We start from the raw sequence: 11936 nt of genomic DNA on the forward strand, positions 1-11936 counted from the left end.
CAGCTGCACAAGTTTGAGCAGCAGCTAAAGACACAGTTGTGCATCTGCGAGGCAGAGAGCTACATGGATAGCATGTTTAGGGAGGTGGTTACACCGCAGGTCAGAAGCGCACAGCCAGAGAGGGAATGGGCGACTGCCAGGCAGTCTAAGAGAACCAGGCAGGTTGTGCAGGAGTCCCCTGAGTCTATCCTGCGTGCTAATTGGTTTTCCATTTTGGATGCTGATGAGGGCGATGGTTCCTCAGGGGGGTGCAGCCAGAGCCAAGCCTGTGGTACCATGAGTGACTCAGTTGTATGGGAGGTCGGGGGAGGGGAGGAGGAAGAAGAATGGAAGGGCAATAGTGACAGAGGATTCCATAGTCAGGGGGTCAGACAGGCATTTCTGCGGCAATAAACGTGACTCCAGGATGGTATGTTGCCTCCCTGGTGCCAGGGTCAAGGATGTCACGGAGCGGCTGCAGAACATCCTTCGGGGGGAGGGGGATCAGCTAGAAGTCGTGGTCCACATTGGTACCAACGACTTAGGTAGAAAGAGGGATGAGGTCCTGAAAGCAGGTTTCAGGGAGTTAGGAATCACATTAAAAAGCAGGACCTCAAGAGCAGTAATCTCAGGATTACTCCCAGTGCCACGTGCTAGTGAGTATAGGAATAGGAGGATTGATCGATTAAATACATGGCTGGAGAACTGGTGTAGGAGGGAGGGCATCAGATTCCTGAGGCATTGGGGCCAGTTCTGGGACAGGTGGGAACTGTACAAGCTGAAAAGGTTACATCTTAACAGAGCTTGGACTGATATACTCACAGGGAGATTTGCTAGTGCCATTGGGGTGGGTTTAAACTAGCTTGTCAGTGGGGTGGGAACCTGAGGGGTGGTCCAAATTGGAAGAAAGTAAAGTTGGTAACAGGAAGTAGTAGTGAGACTAGAAGGCAGGGGAAACAAAGCAGAGCATTGAGTATGCTTCGAATGTGGAATGATGTCAAAAAGACAAAGTTAAGGGCACTCTACTTGAATGCGCGCAGCATTCGCAATAAGGTAGATGATGTCTACAAATAGGCACAAATAGAGGTAAATGGATATGATATAATTGCCATTATGGAAACATGGCTGCATGGCGACCAAGACTGGGAGCTGAATTTTCGAGGATATTCAACGTTTAAGAAGGACAGACAAGAAGGGAAAGGAGGTGGAGTTGCGCTGATAATAAGGAATGGGATCAGTGCATTAGTAAGGGAGGATCTCAGGTCGGAAAAACAATGTGCAGAATCTGTTTGGGTGGAGCTAAGAAACAGCAAAGGGCAGCATTGGTTGGAGTTGTTTATGGGCCACCAAACAGTAGTGGTAATGTGGGGCACGGTATGAAACAGGAGACGAGAGAAGCATGTAGCTTGGGCAATACAGTAATCATGGGTGGCTTCAATCTGCACATAGACTGGGTAAACTAATTGAGCACTAATGCTGTGGAGGAAGAGTTTCTGGAGTGTGTTAGGGATGGTTTTTTAGTGCAGTATATGTTGAGGAGCCAACTAGAGGACAGGCTATTTTAGATCTAGTATTATGTAATGAAAAAGGGCTAATTAATCTTCTTGTAAAAGAACCTTTAGGGATAAGTGACCACAATATGATAGAATTTTACATTATATTTGAAGTGAGGTAGTTCACTCTGAAGCAAGGGTGTTAAAGTTGAATAAAGGAAATTATAAAGGTATGAGGGACAAATTGGCTCAGGTGGATTGGGAAAATACATTAAAAGGTATGACTGTACGTAGGCAATGGATCGTCTTCAAAGAACTATTATAGCACCTATACATTCACTCAAGGTGCAAAAACCTAAAAAAAGTCAGTGAACCATGGCTGACAAAGGAAGTTGAGGATTGTATAAGATTAAAAGAAAAGGCTTATAAAGTTGTCAGAAGTAGTAGTAAACCAGAGGATTGGGAGGTTTTTAAGAATGCAGCAAAGGAAGACCAAGAAACTGGAAAAGAAAGGGAGAATGGAATATGAATGCAATCTAGCAAAAAATATAAAAATGGATTGCGAAAGCTTCTTTAGGCATGTAAAAAGGAAGTGTTTGACTAAGACAAATGTGGGTTCATTTCAGGCAGAAGCAGGAGAATTCATAATGGGGAATAATGAAATGGCAGAGAAGCTAAACAATTACTTTGGGCAGAATTTTGCCCTTGGATGGTGTGCAGGCCCCACCAGCTCGGCGGCGGGCAGACAGCCGACCCCCACCACCAAAACAGGGCCCGCCGCCATTTTGAGTGGGCGGGCCAATTAAGGCCCACCCAGCGGCCTGCCTGACAAGAAGCGCTATGCGCTCCCTGTGCGGGGGGTGGAGGGATTCCCCATCTGTCAAAGTGTGCTCTTTTGTGCATGCGCGCGAAAGAGCGCACCACTCCCTGAGGCAAAGTCCTGTCTCAGGGAGATTCGTTAAAGGTAAGTCAAGTCTAAAAATAGATAAATATTAAAACTATTAACATGTCCCCCTCATAATGTCACACGAGATGGGACATGTTAATAATAAACACATAAAATTTATTACATTTTTAAAAAACGGACATGAAACTTTATCCTGCCAGTGGATGAAGTTTCATGAATAATCTGGAGCCCGCTGGGGCTCCTGGCCTGCCCGCCAGCCATAAGCTTGGACGGGCAGGTCTTTAATTATCGTAATTAGCCTGTCAATGGCCTGAATTTCGCTGTCCACCCGCCTTCCTAAAAATTTAAAGGGACCGGGATGACGTCAGGGATTCCTCCTGACGTCATTCAGCGTCATTTTCCCCTCGGCGAGCGGGCCCCGCCCCCAAATCACCGAGGGGAAAATCCTGGCCTTTGTGTCTGTTTCTCCCAGGTTTAGAGAGAATGAGGAGTTGAAGGAAATTAGTATAAGTAAGAAGGTTGTATTGGAGAAGTTAATGGGACTGAAAGTTGGTAAGTCCCCAGACCTGATATTCTGCATCCCAGGTTGCTATAGAGATAATGGATGTATTGGTGATCATTTTCCAAAATTCTATAGATTCCGGAATAGTTCCTGAAGATTGGAAGGTAGCAAATGTCACCCCACTATTTAAGAAGGGAGGGAGAGCGAAAACAGGGAACTACAGACCTGTTTGCCTTATATCAGTAGTAGGAAAAATGCTAGAATCTATTCTAAAGGATGTGATAAATGGATACCTGGATAATCGTGATCTGATTGGGCATAGTCAGCATGGATTTGCGAATGGGAAATCATGTTTGACGAACTTGTTGGAGTTTTTTGAGGATGTTACTAATAAAATTGATAAAGGAGAGTTGATAGATGTTGTATCTTTGGATTTTCAGAAGGCTTTGATAAAGTCCCCCACAGGAGGTTGATTAGCAAAATAGAAGCACATGGGATAGGAGGCAATATACTGGCATGGATTAAGGATTGGTTAACAGGCAGAAAACAGAGAAGGAATAAACAGGTCATTCTTGCTTCGGCAGGCTGTGACTAGTGGGGTACCATACTTGGGCCCCAGCTGTTCACAATGTATATCAGTGATTTGGATGTGGGGACAAATATAATATTTCCAAGTTCGCAGATGATACAAAGCTAGGTGGGAATTATTGTGAGGAAGATGTAAAGCGGCTACAGGAGGATTTGTCAGACTTAGTGGCCTGAATTTTCAGCTTGGCAGGAGGGCGCCATCAGTGGGCCCGGCAGTGGTGAGGAAATAGACTGCTGGCTACAATCGGCCCCTGACTGCCATTTCACTTTGGCTGGCCAATTAATGGCCAGCCAGTGTGAAGCGCGTGCTGAAAAGCTCAGCACTGCTGGGGTGGGGGGTGGGAAGAGGATGGGCGATGACTTCAACGCGGGCGCGAGCGAGCACTGACAGAAAGCTCACCGAAGAAAGCAGCCTCAGGGAGCTGAGGACCCAAAACCCAGGAAATTTGTTAAAATCAGGAAAAAAATGTCCAAGCATCACAATCAGACACCTGACCATATAGATTATAAAAATGCTGTCCACAGATTTCTATTTTTATTTTTATTTAATTTAATAACGGAAACCTCATCCTGCCCTTGGATGAGGTTTGCTGAAAAATGTAAAGACCGCCTGACTGATTCACCCATCCGCCAACCATAAGGTTGGACGGGCTGCGTAAAATGACAGACAATTGCGCCGTTAATGGGCTTAATTTCTCTCTTCATTGTCAGCGGGCGCGCTTCCCACTTTTGCGTGAGCCTGCTGACTGAAATATCGCGTGGGCACGGGATGAAGTGGGATGCTTGCCCGACATCATCTCGTGCAATTTCATGCCCTATCGTGTCAGGCTCGTGCCCACCTGATCAGCGTAAAATTCAGCCCAATGAGTGGTCAAGAACATGGCAGATGGAATATAGTGTGGAAAAATGTGTGGTTATCCACTTTGGTAAAAGGAACAGATGTGCAGACTATTTCTTAAATGGTAAGAGATTAGGGAGTGTAGATGTACAAAGGGACCTGGATGTCCTTGTCCATAAGTCACTGAAAGCTAACATGCATGTGCAGCAGTCAATTAGGAAGGCTAATGGAATTTAAGCCTTTATCGCAAGAGGATTTGAGTACAGGAGTAGTGAAGCCTTGATTCAATTGTATGGAAGCTTGGTTAGACAGTGTGCAGTTTTGGTCCCCTTACCTCAAAGGATATTATTGCCATAGATGGAGTGCAATGAAAGTTCACCAGACTTGAATCGGGGTTGGCAGGATTGTCTTATGAGGAGAGTTTGGGGAAACAGGGCCTGTATTCTCTAGAGTTTCAAAGATGATAGTTGATCTCATTGAAACCTGCAAAATACTTAAAGGAATAGACAGGGTTGATGCAGGTAAGATATTTTCCCTGGTTGGGGAGTCTAGAACCAGGGGACACAATTTCAAAATAAGGCGGAAGCCACTTAGGACTGAGATGAGTAGAAATTTCTTTACTTAGAGGGTTGTGAATCTTTGGAATTCTGTGCCCCAGAGGACCGTGGAAGCTCAGTCATTGAGTATGTTTAAGGTTTCTGATTGATAGATTTCTGATTAGCAATAACGTAAAAGGTTATGGGGATAGTGTGGGTAAAAGGCATTAAAGAGTTTGATCAGCCATGATCGTATTGAATGGTGGAGCAGACTCGATGGGCTGAATGGCCTTCTCCTGTTCCTATGTTCCTACGTTCCTATGCTCCTATGCTCACTAACTGAAAGGACGAAGCTCCAGAATAACCATCACGGCGCTCACACGCACCCTCCACCAGCTCAGATATATACACATCGGTGGGACACAGATGTAGATTAGACTCGGGCTCACTTTCTAAAATGTACACTGTGCTAGGAAATCAAATAATGATTTCCTTTCATTTAATCTGTCCATTTTTATCATTCTAAATGTGGCTGCCTTTTCATCTTCCCTCTACCACTCAAATAATAGAGCTGACAGGTTCTTCAAATTCCAGCATCCCTTACCCTGCTGGACATTGGGGATCACTGATTTCTTCACATTCATCTTCCACCCAGGACCTTTCCGCTACACAAGAAACAAAATTATTGAAATTAGCTTTTGAAATTTGCAAGTGGCTCTCATTAAATTAAGTGTAGTTACTGCTGGATCCATCATTTAGAACCATACCTACAACTGGCAGGAATCCTATTGACGCAAATACTTGACACAGACAAATGAAACTTCAATTTAAGTTTTAACTAAAATTACACCACAGGACCCGTCAACTTCTGTCATTCAACTGATGAGATGTATTGCTAAAAAAAAGAGACATGCTGTTGTAACTTCACATCTTGCACTCATCAGGACAGTTTGCAAGAATACTGATCGTAAAGGGAACAACAATTTGCATGAGAAGAGTGCTGATTGGTTGGCAAGTGGACTTTGATTAGTAAAGGTATTGCCATGGAGAATGCATCAGGGAACAGTTAACTGCCAAGCTTTTGTTCAAATTCAAACCAGGCAAGTCGACTCTGACTGGTCAAGGCATTGCCATGGGGAATAAACCATGAAATGGCTGTTCCCCAAGCTTTCAGTTAATTGACAAAGGCAGAATGCGTGGACATGCTCCTTCTGTCTGCAAAGGATAGGGCCCTGTGTGTGAATATATGTAGCTCCTAGCATCTGTAAGTAAGCCATACTGTGAGCCTGATTGATATCCTTAAATTGGTTGTCAGTGTAATCCTTAGCGTAATTAGGATTTTTTAACAAGTGTTGTCCAATTGCAGAATCACATCTAATATTGCACACTTTGGCTGGAATCTTTCAGTCACCCCCGCGGCAGGGCCGGTGAGCCATCGAAATCTCCATTCATATCGGCAGGACCGGAAGATCCCACCAGCGTGAGGGGCTGGAAAATTCCAACCTATGTTTTTAGTTTTGCAAATAAGGGCTGGTTGGGTACAGTCTGTGCTTTGCCTGTTGCGAACAGCTAAAGGGCCATGCTATTTGATACAATCCACCAGTTGTTGGGATGCACAGCCAACATACCTGGCACTTTTTACCCTTCTGTGTGATAAACAGATCGTCTTATTGGCTTGACGGCAGCATCCTGTTAGTGGAGAATACCATTCGTGTTGCTACTGCATAGTAACAGCATGAAATGGATAGCTTCACCTGTTGCTCAAATATTTGAGACACCTTACCTTTCCAGGGTAATCTGAGGTAGACTGGGCACCTTTCAGGACCAATGCCAGGTATGTAGGTGCCATGCATTGTGCCTTTTTCAACTGAACAAAAGCTTGGGGGACAGCTATCCCCTGGTTCATTCCCCATGGCAATGCCTTGACCAATCAGAGTTGGCCTGCCTGGTTTGAATTTGAACAAAAGCATTGCAGTTAACTGCTTCCTTGTGCATTCTCCATGGTAATGCCTCTACCAATCAGAGTCTACTTGCCAACAAATCAACACTCTCTTCTCATGCCGTATAAATTGTTGTTCCCTTTACTATTGCTATTTTTGCGAACTGTCCTGTTGAGTGCAAGATGAAAAGCTTTGACAGCATGCCTTTATTTTCAGCAATACTCAGATTCTGATAGATATAATTGTAGATTGCTCAACGATAGTTCACAGTCATTATCACAATGTACCAAATGGTTACTAACGGAATCCCTTATAGATAAGTATTAGGACTATTACTCTTTGAAATCTATATTTATGATCCGGATGAAGGTGTTGAGTCTGCAGATAACACAATGGTTTGTGCTTGTGCCACAACTCTGGATGAAGAAAAAATTACATTTGAATCTAGATATGATGATTAAATAGGGCCATCTCTCACAGAAGACATTTATTGTAGGTAACTGTAGTGTTAAGCATATAGAGCAGGGCTAATGCTAAAAATTGAGCAGTTGAAATTCTTTACCTTTGCAAACAGTCTTGTAATCAGTGCAGCAATCACCATTTTTCAAACAATCATCAGAGCATGAACAGAGGCTCATGGGTAAACGCATCTCACCACAGCGGATCTTAGTGCATGTCCAGAGCTTAGCTAAATTACAAAAATATCCAGTTAATCCAGCTTCCTTCTTAGGAAATGCAAACAGCTAGAATGGCAGCCATTGATAAGCATGAACCAGCCACTCTGAATTAAAATGAAGCAGCATTTTATCATGCCTGATAAATACATTAAAGTGTTTAACATATAATAAATCATTGTGAATGCAGTGACTTGTTATGTAGTCAAACATCTTTCACATAGTGAGATCCTATTAGCAACAATGGCTAGCATTTTACGGCCCTGCAGTGGTGTGTCCCCTCCTGCCCGGCAGACAGGGTGAACCAGTTAAATCTCCATTCAGTTCGGCAGGACTGTAATATCACAACGGGCAGGAGGGATGTAAAATCCTGACCAATAAGTTGAACAGCTAGTTAATCCATTTTTATTTGAGGAAGGGTTTTTGGTCAGGAACCTCAAGATACCAATAGTTGAACTGAGATTTTAACTTTTATCTGAGCCACTGGACCAGGCAACAGGAGCTCAGTTTAGTATCTTCCTTTAGGACAATTACATTTTTGGGTTTCAACACTTGTAAAGCAAACACCCACTCCTTACTACAATCTGGAATGTACTTCTATTTAAGTCACTGTGGCTAGTTCGGGCATCCCAAAGAACCTGAGTCTTTGCATTCTGCTTTACTGGATATACCATGTGATTTTCTTGACTTTGCTAGATGGAAGAATGAAGACTCTAACAAACCATGGTTCAAACCATAAACATCTAATTAAATGGCATTTATTAAAGGTTCTCAAAATTGTGAAATATTTTAAGAGTAAATAATTAGACTATTTCGGCTGGTTGGTGAATTGGCGACAGTAAAGAATAAATTGAGAATCATTGCTGAAACAATGAAGGGAAATGAGAAGAAATATTTTCACACAGAAGTTTATTAAAACATGAAATACTTGAGGTAGAGCCTATAAAGTCATTTAAAAGGGATGTTATGTGTTTTTAAAAGAATGTCGAAGGATATGGAAAAGGACAGGAAAATTGAACTAGATCAATAAATCTAGTTGGAGAGTTAGCACAAGCACATAGGCACAATGGATTGAATTGCCTCCTTGATACTTTAAGTTCTAATTGAATGGCCTGGATTTTAGCCCAGAGCAAGTTCTGTTCAGGGGACCTGTTATGAGGTCGGGAAACTCAGAAGACCGAGACCCCAAATGTTCTGTAGCTTTTATCTTCAGACCTCCTTTAAAACTTTGTGGCAGTTTCCGGCCCTCAGACAGCCAGATTGACAGGCTGGGAGTCTTTGAACAGGAAGCCTGCTTCACAAGGCCTCAGTCAAGGAGGACAGGGATATCTGGTGGTGGAATCCCAATCATGGCGGTAGAGGGTGTTCCCAATCACAGGGCAGTGGAGGCAGTAATAATAGTCAGAGGAGCAGATGGTGGGCATAGGGCTGTCGGGTGAGGTTGGGGTTGGATTGTGCAACTGTGGTTAGGGGGAACAGGTGATAGTTGGGAGGGAGGAGCAGATAGATCATGGTCAGGGAGGGGGGGTGTTACAGGGTAGCTTGAATGGCCTGGCGGAAGCACTCTTGCTCTTCCTGTCCCACAAGCAGCTCTGTAAAGGCACTTAACCCATGGATTCAGGCCCTCTCACCTCCTTTCAGCTGCTGGGTTTTCCAAGGCCTGGAAAATCCAGCCAATGTGAGTTAATGACTATTAAAATGAAGGTAGACAGCAACAACATTCAAATGTCTAACCCACTTCCCACAAACTGATTGGCTACTCGCCCCTCATCTCATCTCTGTTAAAATGAGAAGTGGGTGGGTTTGAGGAGGGTGGGTTCCTGTTGCAATTTTTTTGAATTTTACCAACACCAATCCACCCATTTTAGGGAGCTAAGATTCAGCCCTATGGTTCTAAACCATTATTGGATTAGAATACGTATTTCCTAAAATAATTTTCACAGTATCACAGCACCTTCACATTATCACAGTATCTTTACAGTGCAGAAGGAGGCCATTCAGCCCATTGAGTCTGCATTGGCTCTCTGAAAGAGCATTTTACCTGGTCCCACTCCACTGCCTTATCCCCATAACCTTGCACACTCTCTCTCTTCAGGTAGCAATCCAATTTCCTTTTCAATACCTCGATTGAACCTACCTCCATCATCTCTCATGAAGTTTGTTCCAGACTCCAACCACCCTCTGGGTAATAAATTTTTCCTCACATCACATTTACTTCTTTTGCCAATTATTTTGAATCTGTGTCCTTTAGTTCTTGATGTTCTCTTGAGTGGGAATAGTTTCTCACTATTTACCCTGTCCATACCCCTCAGGATCTTGAATCCCTCTATCAAGCCTCTTCTCAGCTTTCTTTTCTCTAAGGAAAACAGTCCCAACCTCTCCAATCTATCCTTATAGCTACAGCTCTTTATCGCTGGAAACATTCTTGTGAATCTCTTCCGTACAGTCTCCAAAGCCTTCACATCCCTTCTCAAGTATGGTGCCCAGAACTGGATGCAGTACTCCAGATGAGGCTTAACAGGTGTCTTAAACAAATTCAACATGACCTCCTTACTCTTGTACTCAATGCCCCTATTAATAAAGCCTAAGATACTATATGCTTTATTAACTCCTCTCTCAACATGCCCTGCCATCTTCAATCACCTATGTACGTATACACTAAGGCCCCTCTGTTCCTGCACCTCCTTTAGAGGCTCTCCTTTTATTTTATACTGTCTCACCATATCTTTTCTTCCAAAATGAATCACCTCACATTTCTCTGTGCTGAATTTCATCTGCCAGTTGTCTGCTCATTCCACCAACACATCCATGTTCTTTAACAAATCAAAATATATCCCAAACTATTGTTCAGAAATAGTCACATGAAAGAGCAGAAGCTTCAAAACATGTTTCCTATCTCCCAATATCAAAAGTTTTTCAATAAGAATAATGATTAATGAAAAGGAGAGAAAGAGAAAGCAGCTTTGGAGAGGTGACATTTGAACTGTTTGTGGATTTCTTTCTCTGACACGTACCTGGCTGAAGACAGGCTTCTGTGAAATCCCAGCAACAGCTGCCAGTTTTATTACAGAGATCATCACAACGACAATCCCCAACTTCCTCGTCAAAGGGTGTAGAGCATCGGTTTCTGCAGCTAACTGGAAACATTAATTGGTCATTATATGAGATAATAATAGCTGGTATGATAGTGTGTTGATAAGCCAACTCTATTTGTCAAGTCAGTTTCCAACTGAATTTGAGCTTGTCAGATCTAAAGCTACATTAAGGCTGAAGAAAGGAACCGCTGATTGTTCAGTTGGTAAGTGTACAGTTCATCTAGTCCAGAAAGGTTTCAGACTGAAACTTTTCTCTCCACTGATGTAACTGAAGTCAGCATGTTAATTCCTACTAGCCAAGGTTCTCACTGCTCTTCATTTCAATGGTCCTTTCTGGAATGTGGTTGTGGGCAAGTTCAGGGCTGGAGTTCTGATGTTTTCATGTTCAAACAAAACCCACTCTCTTAAGCTTCTTACGTATGATGAATGTCCACTTGGGTCAGACAGATACCATTGGCCGTAAAAAGGAAAGCAGGAATATGGGGCTGAATTTTCAAAGGCTGGGATGCAAGTGTGCTGGCAATATGGTGGGGGGAGGTGTCATGAGGGGATCATAATGTTACACCATATTGCTAGCAGCAGGCACCTACCCAGAAGGAGAAAACAGTAAAAACTGGGAAATAAGAATACTGGTCCAAACTGTTTTTCCCTTCTGGGTCAGCAATGCAACTGTCTGCCAGGCAGCCAACTGGCCACTTAACAGCCCAACTGAGGACACTTCCCACCTTCCCAGCATCTTGCCCACTTTGGAAGGGCCTACACCACAAGGAGAGACCATCATGTATACCTGGTAGCTTCCCATCAGGTTTTTGAGGGGGCATGGTGGAGGGTGGGGGGGGGGCGCTAGGCATAGGGAGGTTTCTCCATGATGGGTCCTCTGTGGCCCATGGAGGGGTTTCCCTGGCAGCAAGGGACATCCCTATGCCAAACTCACTGCCACTGGAATAATATCCCCTCCCCTACCCCTGAGCACCAGGGTCTGGCTGGACACAGTTTCTTCAAAAGGATTTACATAACCATATGCGGGTACCTTCATATCGAAGCACCCTCTCCTTTGTGCTGCAGCAATGCCATTGTCCACTTGGTGCTGCCAAGGGGGCTGTGAAGTTAGCTTCCTTGCATATGTAAGTGAGGAGTCTAAATGCCTGTTTTAGGTCCCTTTGCAGCAATTAGTTCGGGTTGAGTGGAGCAGGTGTCAGAACCGCTTCATTGAGAAGTTTTCAGCAATTGCTGTGGCCTAAGCAGTGGCCCTACCAAAAGGTTTTAATGAGTTGTGTAAAGAATCAGTAAACTAAACTCACATCTTTTTTCAACAGGAGATGGCTGAGGTTTCAGGCCCAGTCCAAGTCCAAGTCCAAGAGATACAACAACTAAACAAACGAGT

General features: G+C 43.7%; 1 protein-coding gene across 1 annotated transcript in view; it reads right to left on the reverse strand.

The window, feature by feature from the left end:
• Window positions 1-11588, reverse strand: part of LOC144681114 (venom phosphodiesterase) — a 163680-nt gene extending 152092 nt beyond the window's left edge. Inside the window, exons 1-4 of the mRNA XM_078542845.1 lie at window positions 11516-11588; window positions 10472-10594; window positions 7346-7471; window positions 5448-5508 (exon numbers count right to left, since the gene is read on the reverse strand). Coding sequence (XP_078398971.1) covers window positions 5448-5508; window positions 7346-7471; window positions 10472-10594; window positions 11516-11588 — 383 coding nt within the window. The remainder of the gene's footprint in view (window positions 1-5447; window positions 5509-7345; window positions 7472-10471; window positions 10595-11515) is intronic.
• Window positions 11589-11936: the final 348 nt, after the last annotated feature.

This window comes from Cetorhinus maximus, chromosome 5 (assembly GCF_964194155.1).
Source record: "Cetorhinus maximus chromosome 5, sCetMax3.hap1.1, whole genome shotgun sequence".
NCBI lineage: Eukaryota > Metazoa > Chordata > Chondrichthyes > Lamniformes > Cetorhinidae > Cetorhinus > Cetorhinus maximus.